A 15,951-nucleotide genomic window follows, 5' to 3' on the forward strand; every position below is an offset into this window, starting at 1 on the left:
CCTGAATGGATTTTATGATTAACTTTTCCTTCTGTATAGCACAAGACAGGACACTTATCTGATAATCCTTTTATCAATCACAAAACATCTTTGGAAGCAATATATATTTTTCCCTCAGAAGATGTAATCTATCACCTCCCTTATTCCAATGAGCACAAACTTACCCACTTTAAAGTGATTTGTTTCTATGCAGATTTCCCAGGCACTGGCTCTCACTATGCTATTGTCTGCTAAATTAAGGAGCCTGGGACAAACTGGGATCAAGTAATTTCTTAACCTTCTCTTGGGTTAGCTTCTTAAATTCCCTCACCCTGGGGCAGATTTCCAGAATATATATATACACACACATAACTTCTTTCCTGAATCCTTTAAAATCTTCCCATGTAAACTTATTCTTTCTGTCCTGTGCATAGGAATTATGTCAGTATCTTTACTTTGCCTTACCAAACTTACATTGGACCAACAGCTAGTAGGCTAAGAGTTCTCATCTCATCTCATCTCATCTCATCTCTCCTTGATTGCTTTGAACTAATCTTTATCCTACAAGGATATTAAAATTGAATAAAATTTCATACTGTCTAACTCTGCCCAGTTTCTTGCCAGATAAACAGCTTGCTTTACCCATAGGAGTAATGAGGAAAATAAGGAATTATTTTATATTTTAGAATCTGTCTCCTTCCCTGATTTCCATCAATGGATAGACAGATCTCTTGTGTGAATTTGTCGCAGGCTGGCAAGTTTAATAGTGATGCCTATATATCTAGGATTTTAAAACATTTACACTGTGCCAAAAGGAATTCTGCAGAACACAGATACAGAGTGAGTCATGGTAAAGTTAATACCAAATACCCACCCGCCTTTCGGGAAATTTAAAAATATCCATGTATCAGTGGATACCTTTTCAGGTGCAGTCGTTGCTTCAGTACACACAGGTGAGACAGCCAGTCATGCCTATCAGCATGTTTTGCAAGCATTTGCTTCGTTAGGCACCCCTGAGCTGAGCTTCTGGGGCATGCTGGGAGGTGGGGCTGACACCAGAACACAGAGCCCACGCGCGCGGACGCACTGCTCCTGCACGCTGCAGGTCACGTACAGGATGCACTGTGCAGCACAGGCACGCCTACACTGCTTCAAACCCAGCTGTCAAACAAAGCTGGAAGACTATGCAGGGATTACATTCCCATCTGTCAAAAGAGAGATGTTTCCCTTATGTTAAATGGTTTGCTCAAGAGGGAATGACCTTTCTTCCCCCTCTTAGGATACACGTTAGCTTTTTCAGAGTCTACGCTATGTACTTGAGTCACAACAGTCTCTTGGCAAGTGATGGAGCCAGAATGAGCATCCAACAAAACAGCTTCAAGGATATATAAATATTAATTTGTTGCAATTGGTCTTTCAAGAAAATGTTGCAACAGTCTTAACTCTGTGGTTATTCTATGGCTGCAGTGATGAGATTGTGTAGGCACAAAGGAGCCAGTTGCAGATCTGTTGCAAGACTGGAAAATTTGGAAAAAAAACCTCTGAGAAGAAGGGCTTAAGAGTTTAGTGATGTATTGGCACATCATACCTTTAATGGCTGACAAAAAAAAAAAAACCAAAAAACAAAACCAACACCCAAAAGAAATAACAAAACAAATCCAAATCCAAAAGCAAAACCAAAACAAAAAAATCCCACTAATATAGGTCTATTCAATATATCTTTAAGTTCTTCACTTTCATTGTAACAATTTTTTTGTGTATTCAGTTTAATCTTTTATGTTATGCTTGTGACTCCCCAATGCTCTATAGTACTATATTCAATATTTGGTTTGAAAAATCCCACAAACAGAAAAAAATATTGAAAAATATTTGAAAGTAATTGTTCATGCTTTATGAACAAAAGGTAGTATGTTCATGTACCTTGGGGTTCAGCTTCTCAAATGCTAAGTTAATGTCTCTTTTGAGGTCTGTATTTAAAGATATGCTTAAGAAGCTGCTTCCACTGAGAGTAACTGGACTAAGATTTATGTTTAAAGTTAAACCTGGACAACTGTCTCAAACAAGGATTCCTTTTTAATGGCAGCCTAACAAGTCCAATGATTAGTAACTATTTTTGTAGTGGTGTTAGTGTGAGAATCAGGGCCTTAATCTGCATTGCCCTGAACACTGCAAAAAATAGTAAGTGGATGTGCAGACACAGAACTGATCAATCAGAATAAATGAATTTTATAAGTACAGATTTACTGAAGGATAAAAAAAGGAAAGGGATAAACAAAGGGATTTTTTCTGCTTTCTCCCCACCTTTCCATTAGCACCCAATAGTGAAAAATGCCCATTTCCATCAGTCAGTGCAATCACAGCTGCCTTGCCTGCACACTCCTACGAGATAGACTGCACCATCCTTCACCCCTCACGACACCTACATTTACAGTCTGCAATACCTGCAAGCCTTTAAGATGACTCCTTTTAATGGTTTCCTCAAATACACTGCTCTTAACCCCCAAAAAAGGTTCATGCTTGAACACTGCAGGTTTGTTTGGAAGAATTTACTTTTGATTTCAAGTAAAAGTACATTCTGGGGACTTCCAGGATATATACTGCTTCTATCAAGGAATGGAAACATTACAGATGCCCCCCAGCTTACTGGCAAAGACAGGACGTTCTGTCAAAACAGCACATTTTTTTGGGAACTAAGAATTTAATTTAAAATCTCCTTCTTTGATGGCACTCATTCTTTGGCATTTACATTTCCAATGTTTATACTGATGTCTTAAGAACACTTAAGTAGAATATTTATTTGCAAATAAAGTTTCATAACTTGGCAGACTCAGGTTGTCTTTATAAATATAAGAACTATAAATCCTTTTTCATATAAACATATGTATTATTTCTTACCAAAAGTGTGTGACAGCCATGAAGTTTAATTATTCTCAATCTATAAACCTGCATGAGAGAGCTCATCCAACATAATGAGTTTGCACAGGCATAATTAAAAATATACATCTCCAGTAAAGGTAAATAATTAAATAAAAAGTATGAAAAAGCAGTGACTTTCCAGGAAAATTATAATTGTACTGTATGTTAGAATAACCCATAGGTTCAGTTGAATGCAGTTGTGGCGGAAAATTACAGGAAACGTTTTTCATCATTTTCTGCTGAGCTGAAAACTTGCAAAAAGTGAAGAAGACGAAGACACCCCAAGTTGTCCTTTTTGCTGGGATGCACACAGCTGAGCAGTGAGGAGGCTGCCAGGGAGATCTGTTCAGTTCCTCCTGTCTGCAAGTATCTGTAGAGATGGTCCAAAGATTTGCAACACTAATATGGGCGTCTTGCCTTCTGCTCTGAGACACAGAATGAAACCAGAATAAAAATGAAAACAAAATTTAAAAAAAACAGTGTATTTTTCCAAATGACAACCGCATATGCCACATCAACTGCCCCACTGACGGCAGTGGGGATCACTGCAGAAGCGACACTACTTACCGAGAAAGAGCTCAGTACTGGTTTAGCCAGATGACTTAACTTTTTGGATAGCTCATCAGCACAAGATTAAGAACAGGCCTAAGCATGGGTTTAAGTGTGCTGAAGCCCATGGCCTGCACAGTCTGTAGCCCCCTCCAGCTGGCCAGCCTGGCTGCCACCACCGTACAGCCTCGGAGCTGCTGGCCCTGGGCTCCTGCGAGCGAGCCCGGCCGCACAACACCTGGCTCATCCAGCCATGGACAACCTGGGAGCACTCCAAGGCATGGGATGTCCTCACACCACTTCTCTGGAGTTCAGCTTGAGCCTGGCTGTGCTAGTGAACTCCAGTTTGACAACAGGTCTGCATTTTCTTAGAGACCCTCCAATGGAGATAGTGAACATGGTCTCAAACTGAGAGTAAGCACAGTTTAGGACCATGTCATGTTAAATCCCACTGATGAGTCCAGCATTAAAAAGCATTAGATTCTGATAAATGCTTTGAGGAGCTTCAAACAAGGTCTTGCAAGCCTGATATCTTATGTCCCTTGCTCTCAGAGTGGAATGTCTAAAGTTTATTTAGATATTTGGCTAGTTGTGGAGAAAGGGGTGAGCTTTGGCTCTCCAGAGGAAGATTTCTCCTAATTTCTCCTAATCCAGAGCTCATAAATTTTACCATAAATCAGTAACCTGTTAAAAAACTGGGCACTTAAAAACTCAGGCTGCCTCAAGAGGACTTCAGGGTCCTACCTCCTGAACCACACCTTGACAGCAAGAGCCTATTTTGCTCAGTCTGAAAGCATCCAAGCTCCCATTCCGATTTCTCAGCAGCATCCACTGTCTCGCTAAAGGTTACACTGGGAGGCCCTCTTCTGTCGGAATGAAGTAAGAATGATTTACTGCACAGAGGAGCACGAACAGAAGCACTGCTCAGGAAACTACTGACTAGGACAGTCAGCTGCAGGCCTTGAATTTGCTGTCAGCTTGTTGCAGTTTCTCTCAGGTTTGGGTGTTGGAGTTTCCTTCCTCCATCACCGCCTAAGCAGAAAAATGCTCATAAGTGATTTGGGTAAGTGAGAAGATAATCTGATATGAGAGCAGGATTTTGTCCACACCTCATTTATTTTTTCCTACTTTCACCAGTGTAGGGAACATTAAAATTGTTTCTCACAGAAGAGTCCCTGACACTCGTGTTTTGTTTTGCCTTGGTTGTTGGGGGATTGGTTGCTTTGGGGTTTTGTTTTATTGGTTGGTTTTGGTTTGGGGGTTGGGGGTTTTTTTGGGGGAGGGTGTTGGGTGTTTTTTTTTTTGTTGGTTGGTTGGTTTCAGTTTTTTTACTATTACCATGACTTCTGAAATCTTGGGAGTTTTACATGTAGGAGGGTGGATGTAATAGTAAGCACTTGAACCAGGTCACTGAGAATGTGACGTACCAAACTAAACCATGAACTCAGCAGGAAGTCAAATGAGAACGGAAAATTTTCTCTTTAAATAAGAACAACTTGGCAATTGCCTAAAAATTATCCTACCTTGTCTTCAACCTTGACATTCAGTTATCATACAGGCATCAAGTGATACCTAGCACTGATTCATTCAGAGGTGACTAATGCTCTAACAGTTTTCAAGATAAGGCACAGCACATTGGAGATTACCTAATCTGTTGAAGGTACATTTGCTTCAGCACCTCCAGCTTCTGTACTCAAATGAAAATAGTGACCTCAAGCTCTTCAGCATTCACTCAAAATAATGACTACTACCCTTTATTTTCCTGAAGATAATGCTGCTATTGATAGTCAGAGGCTCAGCTCCTCTAAGAAAATCAATTATATTACAGACTTTCTGAAGTAGTACACACTACCTGAGAAGGACAGCAAAAAAATAATAAATCTAGAATTGTTTTACACTGATGTCATTTCTTTTATGCTCATCTTCAAGCAGAGATTTAGATCATTTAGGCATATTTTCATATACAAAATACTGATTATAATAATTAAAAGCTTATCTTTGAGTTATCAAAAAGTATTCCTGAAAAATGAATCTCAGTGGCTCCTGGAAATAAACGGGATAAACAGGAAAATGCTATAATGATTACTCAGCCTCTTTGGCTTGCAATATGAAAACAGAATCCCCATTAGATTTGAGATTTTATTTTTCATTCTTGTAGGATGGAAATACAACAAGAACAATTGTTTTGATATTATCCAAGCAAGTCCATATTTGATCCAAAACAAAACCATACATTTAGGAGACTAAAACTAATCACATTTTTTAACTTCAAAAAGATTTGTCTCTCATCTCCATTACATTTGGGGCAAAGGCTTCCAGTCTATCAATGCAAAAGTACATTTAACTGCAGAAGAAAATACAGACAAAAACCCCCAGATTAATTTGCTACCCTAAACACAGCTGATAACAGAGCTACCTGCTAAAGTCTGTAGATAAAATGAAAAAAAAAAAATCCACATAACTGAATTCTTCACCCTTGTTTTTAATATTTCTCAAGTGTCAACCCTCCCGAAACTCACTTGTAAAAATGAGATTGCAGTACAGGGGCTTGAAAGTAGCCTAGGAGATATAATCAGCTATCTTTCTATCAAATGGATGGTTACTTTGGACCTCTCTTGAATGGCAAACTCCTCAGATCTGGGACCTGTTTTCCAGGCCAGAAGGATTAACAGGTTTCTATTAAAAAAAAAAAAAAAAAAATTAAAAAAAATTAGGAATAGCACCATGCAAGAAAGGATTAAGGTATAAATGCCTCAATGTTCTTCCTTACATTTACAAATGTCTTCACAATTCCATTTTCAATAGTGCTCAGGATATGAGGAGCACTGAAAAGACAGAGTAGGCTACTACTAGTAGAACCAGAAGATTATTTTGTCTTTTGCAGTATCTGGAAGAAATATAGGAGTCATTAAACAGGATGACAAAAAGACATTTTCTACTCTTAAAATGAATAGCAGCTGACTTTTCTGGAGGCAATCCCCAGTGGATCCTTAATTCCCATCTTTCCTGACAATTTTAAAAACACAGGAGTAAAGGGTTGCTAGAAGTTTCTCAGAGTATAAACTGCAAAATAGCACAGACAGACTGTCAAGGGACACCTCATTTACCCCATTTACAACCTGTGCATCCATCTCATTTGTTAGCATCATTCATCAGAAGCATTCACAGTGCTGTAGAAAAGCCTTACTGTTCCTACAGTGGCACAAGCTGCTTTCCTCCCTTGTTTCTGTGGCAACTTCACTTGTTGTATATATGAGAAAAGTCACGTTATCACATTATTTAATCCACTATCTGAACACACTTCACTCACTGGTTGGAAACACACAGGAGAGTCTCAGCATTAGACCAAGAGCCAGATCTCCACAGGCCATGATTTCTCTGCTACTGCAACTATGCCTTCAAGCACCAGTAGAGCTGGTCAGGGGCACCACAGTCAGCACCAGGCATCTTACATCAGGTTCCTTCATTTCTACAGATATAAGGCCAGGGAGCTACTTGAACACAGGTCTTTCAGGAGTATACCTATAAACAAGATATTTTATCTCCACAAGAGTGATCGCCAGCCATATCAGCCATTTCCCAGCAGGCAATAACCTACTCAAGAGAATCAAGGGCCAAAGGCAAATCTAGTCAGTCCCCAAATGCTCAAAGATGTCCATCCCAAGCACAGAATCATGGAATTGTTTGGATGGAAGAGACCTGAAATGTTGTCTAGGTCCAACTCCTCCTGCTGTGGGGAGGGATTCCTTCCATTGGCTCAAAGTCCCATCCAATCTGGCCTTGAACACTTCCAGGGAAGGGACATTCACAACTTTTCTGGGCACAATGTTTCAGTGCCACATCACCCTAACAAGAAAGAACTTCTTCTTCATATCTAATCTAAGATCACTCCTTTTTAGTTTGAAGTCACTCTCCCTTTGCCCCATCACTCCATGCCCTCATAAAAAGTCTCTCTTCAGCTCTCTTGTAGGTAATGGAAGGTGCTGTAAGGTCTCCCTGGAGCCAGGCTGGAGCCTCTCTTCTCCAGCCTGCACAACCCCAGCTCTCTCAATCTGTCTTCACAGAGAGGTGCTCCAGCCCTCTGATCATCTTTGTGACGCTCCTCTGGACTCACTCCAACTGCTCCCTGTCCTTACATCATGAATGTCACTACAAATCAAGATAAATTATTAGCTGACAGAAATTAACATAATTGCTGTCTTATCGCATTCTTTCCCTGAATGTTTTTCTAAGTCATTTCCTAGCTATTAGAGACTGACCTACTAATTGCTGACAAAACAGGGTCTGCATAGTGTAACACAGATTAAATTTTCAGCCAGGCATGCAGTTCCCCTCGTTCTCCTGGATGACGGCACTTTTCTGTATCAAGGCTTTCGTGTGCCATCTGGTGGACTTTCAGTATTTGGTGCATTTTGTTTAAGTACAAATAAAGAGAGTCCTGCTACACTGTCAGGAGTATCTACCTTCTTTGGCCACTGACAGTATTCATCTTATCATCCTGTATTTGCTCAAATTAATGTTTGCCTTACAGTAATAACTTAATTCCTCTCACATTCGCAGTCAAAAGAGCCTTTACTATGGTAACTGTTGTTAACTTCAGCTAACCCTTTGCACTGATGCATTTTTTCTAAATATAATATAATTCACCATAATTGAATGGTGGCCCTCTCAAAAATAACTTCCACAAAACCAGCGTAATAGAATTCCGTATTTAGGACCACAAGTTGACATCCACAATGGCATTTAGATGCTTAGTTCTCAATGACCAAACATGTTATTAGTCTCTATTTGAGATGAGCGTCAAAGACTGAAGCAAACATATTACCACACAACTTTGAAAACAAAACTGAGTGTTTGAGTACTGATTCTTCCTTCTGAGTATGACAGCAACAACTGTCAACAGAAGTACTGTAGGGTTAAAAATGAAAAATGAGAAGCCAGCTGAAATATTTAAAAAAAAAGTTCAGAGCACAAGTTTTGTATCGTATCCACCCTTCCTATGCAACTGAGGCATTTCTTCATTTATCTTTTTTATAGAGTGCAAGCTGTGGTATAAGGAACCCGCAATGGGATAAATTTCAAAATGCACTGAGTCCTTTGAGTTCACAGTCCTAAGGGGGAGGGTATTTCCTACTGCAGCACACTGCCACAGGCATTCTTCCACTCTGCATAAGATGCACTGTATTCTGTCACAGCTATGACTTCCAGGATTTTAAGGCAGGATGAGGGCTGCCCTCTGAATGAATGCACCTGCCACAACAGAGCATCAATAATGAGCTTTCTACCCAACATATATGGTCAATTCAGACACCTGGATACAAGATGGCAATAACAGCATGGGTAGAAAAGACCAGCTGAGAAGTGCTGAATTTGAGGTTGTCAAGGAATCTCCTTTTTGTAATCTGGCCTTTGCTTCACAGAGAAAATAAGACAAACCCAGATAAAATAGGAAGGAAAAGAACAGCAGTGATTGCAAATGCAGCTTTTGGGTTTGGTCCCCATTGTTACTGGCAACCTGACCTCTAGAGAAAAACAGGCTCAGAACAGTCTTATCAGCCACTGTGGGACTTGGCAAACATACCAACAGCTGTGCTGTTTTAGACATTGGTTTCAGCTGCCTTTTTGGACATAGGCTCACTGCAGCGCTGCTGAAAGGTCAGCTCAGACAGGCTCTTTAAGCTGGAAGCCAACATCAAGAAGTGAAAAGGGAAGAAAAATTCAAGAAATGAATGTGGGGATATCAGGATTTAAGTCTTATAGTCCAGATGGTTTTAAGAACTGATCTGTGGCTGGGGGAGGTGGCAGTCAGATTGAGATTCCATCTTTTATCAGAGTATCTTTTACAGAGAGGTAGTGAAAGTCCAAGTCACACCATGGGTCTGAAGTCTCTACAAGACTGCAAGACAACACTGCTTTTGGTACAGATAGTCTATGGTGCATCAGCAAGCAGTGTGACCTGACAGGTGTGGACTTGCAGAGAAAACAGCTGGTGCTGAGGCCAGGTATCCACAGTTAGAGGATTTCAAATAGGCTACTTTTAATTATCTCTGGCCTGCCACACAGCCTTAATGACCACTAGGATTTAAAGTTCATTCTTCTGATTACTTTAGCCTGAAAGGAAATCTGGAAGTCTCAAGAGCACTGTGCAATGAAAACCAGGCACAGTAGCAGGGATAAATGGAGGTTCAATTAGAAAGCACAGACTTGATCTCTGTAGGGATTTTTCTGGTGACAGAAGTCCATGGGGATAACCTCGGATAGCTGCAGGCCCTGAGAGACAGAGCCTTTCTGACACCATCTTGTCCAACCTGACTACAGGGTGAAAGACAAAGGTTCACATTTTTGTTCATGTTGCCTTTCCATCTTATTCTTAGTTTTTATTTTAAGAGAAGAGGTAGGTTTTTATTGTCCTCGATAAAATTGAACAGAGCCCTTAGTGTATTATATGTTCTCCCTGCAAACTAAATCCACTCATAAATAAGAGTTATAAAACATATATTTCTTTTAGGAATAGGAGTGCATGCAGTTATTGTTTAAGGTCTTTAACCAAGATTGAAAGCACATTGCAAGGTTTAAATATGATCCAAATAGATGAAATAAAAAATACGATATTTTTTCCAGAAAGCTGAGACCACATAACATAAAATTAATTTCAACAGACATTAAATACCTTGGAGGACTAAAGCCACATAGGAATACAGATTACAGTAGTTCAAGACATTTTCTCTTTCAAATTTGGAGTTTAGTATGACATCTGAAAGCCATTTTTATGTCAGTTGTTTCACACTAATGCAACTTTACTTGCAGTAAAGTACTGCAAATTATACCACTTGTTTTACTTGTGAAAGCTAACAATATCCTGTCTTCACAGTAAGTTCAGTCAAAGAAAACTTTCTGGTGATGTAGTATTTGAGTAGTTTCAAAGGCTTTTGCATCACTTAACGTTTTATCGGGAATTCAAGGATTTCTGGTATCTGACGTAAGGCTTGTTTTCACAAAACAAGTGTTTCTGAGCCCTCCACAGCATAAAAGGAGTTTTAACACCTTTAATGAAACTGATACATCAATTCCTATTTTTTTTGTAACTCCCCATGTGGATTCAATCAGTTCGAAAGTGTACATTTACTATAACAAGTTAAATTGATATAAATTAGATTTAAATCAATGGGAGAACACCTTTTCAACGTTTTGCATGAGTTCAGTTCAGTCAGTTTAAAGTAAAATCATAAGGCAATACTGTGCCATTTAGAGAGGATATTAAGTCTAAATGACTTTTCTGGACAAAGTCTTCACTAACCAGCCACAAATTCCATCATTTACAGCAGGACAAGGTTTCTATTTGTAGTACTGCAGCTCATTTTGTAAGTCACTGCAGTGCACAGCGCACCAGCAACGCTTTTGGGGACTTTTTTCTTTTCTCCTCGGTCTGTGGTTATTAAATGCATTTCAACATTTCTCACCATATGCACGAACGGGATCTGGGGTCTAGCAACAGGAAACAAATCCTGTATTCTCAAAATTGCTGCATATGAAGAGTGCTACTAAGATAATTTGTCATTGCGTCTTTTGTCCAAATCACCAAATGTTCAACTTAAATTTACAAGGCCACCGTAACACATCTCCTGTCCCAAGGACCGCGCGTTTGGTTTCGGTTCCCGGGGCGGACGGGTGCGCGACGGGGCTCCCGCCAGGCTGGTCCGAGCGCGCCGCTCACAGCAAGCTGCGGGTTCGAGCCCCCTGTGGGCCATTCACGTCAGAGCTGGGCTCGATGATCCTTCCGGGTCCCTTCCAACTCAGAACATTCCCTGATTCCGAGATGTAAAATCGGCTGGAAAGAGGAAATAAATCACGCCGTCCTCGGCGGCACCATCGCAGCGCGCACGAAACGGCGCGCCGCACTGCGAACACATCCTCGCCCTACCCCCACGGAAGTCCGTCACTGCCGCGGCCGGGCCCGCCCCGCGGAGGGCAGGCGGCTGACGCCATCGCGCGGCGCCGGCGGAACGCCGGGACATGGCCGTGCCGCGGGAGCCGCCGCCCGCCCCGGTGCTGCCGCCCGCCCCCGCCCCCGCCCCTGCCGCCGCCGCCGCCGCCGCCGCCGCCGCCGCCCCGTCGTTCGCCGCGGCCCGCGCGCTCGTGGCGCGCCGCTACTCGTGCCTGGTGGCGGCGCCGCACCGGCGGCACGTGGCGCTGCCGCCGCGCTTCCTGGGCCGCAAGCGCTCCGGCATCCGCGCGCAGCTGGACGCCGAGCTCCTGCGCTACTCGGAGAGGTGCGGCCGCGGGGTCCGGCGGGGGGGCTGGCGCGGCCTAGCAGCTAACGCTGCCTCCCTCCTCCTTGTCCTTCCAGCCTGCAGGGTGTGCCGGTGGCTTACGACAACATCAAAGTGGTGGGGGAGCTCGGCGACATCTACGACGACCAAGGATTCATCCACCTGAACATCGAGGCGGACTTCATCATCTTCAGCCCCAAGAAGGGGAAGAAGCTGGTGGTATGTGAACGCCTTGGCGCCTCATGGGACGGGCTTTTTTGCTAAGTGGTCAAAGCTTGATTTATCTCCAGCATGAGGTGGTCTGGAGCTTAGGTGGAGACATATTTTAGTTTATGTTAGCTTATTCATTTATGAGTAGTTCATAGCAATTTATTAGCAGTTTGGACTAGTACTTTTTGCTCTAATTTGTCTGTTTTGTCCATCCCTAGGTTTATTGAGTTTATGTATAACTAAAGCATTGTATCATAAGGATTACGTATTAAATAGTGTATCATGACTGCATACATCGTACCGGTGCTTCTTTCTGAAGAGTTGGTAGTTCTCAAACAGGTGCATTTGTTATAGTGACAGGAGTGTTTAAGATGCTCTCGTCAGTTCGGTTCCTTCAAGCACAGGAGCAGTACATCGAGTTGGAGCCTGCTGTTCAGTAAAGGAAGCGTATGGCTCACGGAACAGCTTTAAGCTTGTCAGTGCCCTTGCTCAGCACTTGTGGGTAAAGTATGTTGAGAGCTGGCTTACATTCATTGTTGTGCCACACCTTTTGCAGCATAGATGGTGTCTTTGTAATTGTGTTTAAGGATGAATGTGCCATCTTCCTAGGAAGAGAATAAAAAAATTTTCAATGTCTGTCCTTCATTCTGTGATTAAAACAAAGGTGGATATGGTTTCACATGCAGATGTGTCAGAAACCCTCTGAATGGAGTATTTAAAGGCTTTTTATGTGTCTTACCTATCTTCAGCTGCTAAGTAGTGCTGTGCCAGCTCGAAGGCCATTTTTAGGCAAGTAAATCAGACTTAAAATGGCTTCAAAGCAAAGTTGATCACTGTAGTGTAAGGAAAGAGTTACCTCCTCTGTTCAGGTATTCACTGTAGTTAAATCCCATGTTTTGACTTCTTCTCTTGCAGTTCAGTTCTATTTTCAGAGGAATTGTATGAAGAATTTACAAGAATAGCTTTGATTTTAGTGAAGGAGAATTAACTTATTGCTAGATAAACTGATATCATACCTTGTACATAAACTCTTACTGAAAACTTTCCATATAGGAAACTAAATATTTAAAGGGTGTGCATTGAAAGGGCTGATTTTTGCTACAGACTTGCATGACATTCTTTTTCTTTTTTAGGGTGTAATTAATAAAGTGGCCCCTAGTCATATTGGCTGCCTGATACATGGATGCTTCAATGCATCTATCCCTAAGCCTGAACAAATGTCCATTGTACAGTGGCAAGAGCTGGGGTTAAAAATAGGGGATGAACTGAAATTTCAAGTGTTGCACTTGGATTCTGATGCAGCTGGAGTGTTCTTCATTCGAGGAGGACTCACTAAAAGCAGGTATGGTGCCCTAACGGAGAATATTTTTAATGGGTTAATAGGTTTTTTACAAGCTAAGTGATTTTTAATTACATCTTAATCTTTAAGCTTTCTTATTTTCACACAGATCCCTATATATGTAATTATATATATATATGTTGTCTTAAACTAAACTTTCCACTGTTAAAGACTCCCATGAAAGTTTTCTCTGGAAAAAGTAAAACTAGGTATTTCTTGATCTTTAAAAATCTGAGTTTGCTGACCTATGAATTATTGATTGCATATGTAATACATGCTCAAAACAATACATGCAGGTGTCTAAGAGTAGCTTTGTGCATTGGCTTTTCAAGTGCAAGCAGCCCCGGGGTCCTGAACACAGTGGTTACATTGACATTTACACACAAACAAGTGCATATGTGTTGTATAATGACAAATAGATGTGGATGACTTAAATACTTGCTTAAACATAGAATTTCAGAGATGAGCAAATGTGTCAACTTCCTCCTTAGGCCTTTGTAAATTTATAGGGCACCTTGCAAGAAATCTTATCTTCAGAAGAGTTCATTTACTTTTTTTTAAAAAACAGTCATTTACTGAGCAATATTTTTCTTCCAACATGGTTTTGGTTTTAATTAAATGTATGCTATGACTCCTACTGGCAAATTCATAGCATTTTTTGTTTGTTTTTCCTTTTTTTAATCTGGAAGGATTCTCTGAATCGTTTCAGTGAATTCACAATGAAAGTTAGCAATTTTATCTTCAATGCCTCTGGGGACATAAAAACCTCCATGGTTTTTAACTGCATTCTTTCCATATTTGTCTTCCTAGATATTTTCTCCGGTGCTCTTGGTTGCAAGGTATCTGCTGGGGGTTTTTTTTTTGGTGTTTTTTGTGAAGGTTTTTTTCTTCTTTTTTTTTTTTAACTTTTCTGGCATCGCCTTTGTTTTAATTAGAGTAGGGTAATTGCTTGGTAAAATCAGCTCTGTGCCTCATGTATGACTGAATAGGCCACTAGCTGTGTGTGTTTGTGAATGACTTAAAAAAAAAAACTTCACTACACAATGTGTAGTAATGAATTAGGGGATAAAGGAGCACAAGAAAAGAGGAAATACCAAATGGTCTGTATGGCACTTTAGAGAATAAATTTAGGCTAAGATTTGACAGAGAATATTTTTATGTTGTAAGAAGGAAGCCAGTAAGGTAATAAAAATTACCCTGAGAGTATTAAATTTTATGATTCTCTATAACACAGAGTATCGTGTTATCCATTTGTTGTTGTTTTTAGCAAATATTTATCTTTTACCTACTTGGTGTAAATGCTGTGTCTCTAATTCAGTTTATTTTGTATATTTCTTCACAGCATGCGACCCAAAAAATCTGACACAGTCACTGAAAGTACAAATGGGGACAAAATTCAAAAGCTTGGCCACCAGGAAAACAGCTTGAATAACTGTGGGGAAGATACTGTCACAGAAGAGCCTTTAAATGAGACAGATAACCTTGGGAGGGAAAATGAAGAAGAGCAAAGTGTTGATGCTGTGAATGGATTATGTGATGATAAAAACAAGAAGAAAAAGAAAAAGAAAAAGGACAAGCAAGAAGAACAGGAACTCGTATTGCCTGCCAGTGACTCCAGTGGTTACCAAAGTGACCATAAAAAGTCAAAGAAAAAGAAAAGAAAGCACTGTGATGAAGTTGAAGAAAATGAGTTGTCTCAGACGTCAGAAAAACCCAAAGCAAAAAAGAAAAGGGACTAAAGTTTGAAGTGCCTTTCCTGAATTAGATTTCAGATGTTTTTGATAAGTTTCAATAAAACCCTGTTTTCAAAATGCCTATGTTCTTTACTACACAGTCTGCTCTGCTAGGTCAGATGGTGTTTGTGTGCATATGTGCACCAGCAGCTTGAAAGGCAGGATCTTTTAAAGCAGTAGTAGAAGAAATGGGATAGAAGCAATATCTGCCTGGTTTTTTTTACTGGAGAACAAGGCACAAAAGAACCGTGGAATGTAATCACAGGAACACATGCATCACCTCTGTGTCTGCTTTCCAGCTCCACGCATTAGCCAGTCGGTAGTTAGGATGTTTGCTGCTCTAACTCCATCTTTGCCAATCTTGATTTTACAAGAGTAGACTAGGATTACCTTTTGGCTTCTTGGAGATTCATGTGAATTCCCAGGGGGCTGAAAAGAGATACTCAAAAAAATGTGTCAGTGCTTTTGGTTGCTGCTCTTTTCTACTGTGAGGAGCTCTGGGGAGAGCTGTAGTGTGACATGGTCTAGTCTTTCACCTAGGTAGGAGGCCATGATTGCTTTGGTATTGATTTACCTGTTACAAGAAGAACATAACCAGTTCTTTGAAAACCCTGTGAGTAAACAGCATGAATGTGGAAACTTGCTGTTTATCTTTGTTCCTAGGTGACAAAACATTTTGCTCTAGTGATTAATGCTGATGCTATTAGTTCACTTTAACAGATGTGTTTACCATTTCTAATAAGACATCCATTCACATCGAACGTGTTTGAATTTCAGGTGTGACAATGCTTGTTTTAGGGCTCACTTTGTGCTATATTAATGTCTTTTATGCATCTTTAAAGCTCCAAATTTACCAAGACAGTTACCAGCTTAGAGGCTCGATGGCATGGCAGTACATAGTAGGCGTTTTAAAGTTATGATACCATAAGGAACCAAGTTAAGACTTTTTGAAGAT

At 40.7% G+C, this 15,951-nt stretch overlaps 1 protein-coding gene across 1 annotated transcript; it reads left to right on the top strand.

Moving 5' to 3' along the window:
- Positions 1-3,546: 3,546 nt before the first annotated feature.
- POLR1F (RNA polymerase I subunit F) lies at positions 3,547-15,076 on the top strand. The gene is made up of 6 exons (XM_048321296.1): positions 3,547-3,800; positions 11,261-11,463; positions 11,531-11,714; positions 11,792-11,933; positions 13,058-13,266; positions 14,606-15,076. The coding sequence occupies exons 1-6, from the start codon at positions 3,547-3,549 to the stop codon at positions 15,000-15,002; spliced, it is 1,389 nt and encodes a 462-aa protein (XP_048177253.1). The 3' UTR covers positions 15,003-15,076.
- Positions 15,077-15,951: the final 875 nt, after the last annotated feature.

Source organism: Corvus hawaiiensis, chromosome 1 (genome assembly GCF_020740725.1).
Source record: "Corvus hawaiiensis isolate bCorHaw1 chromosome 1, bCorHaw1.pri.cur, whole genome shotgun sequence".
Lineage (NCBI taxonomy): Eukaryota > Metazoa > Chordata > Aves > Passeriformes > Corvidae > Corvus > Corvus hawaiiensis.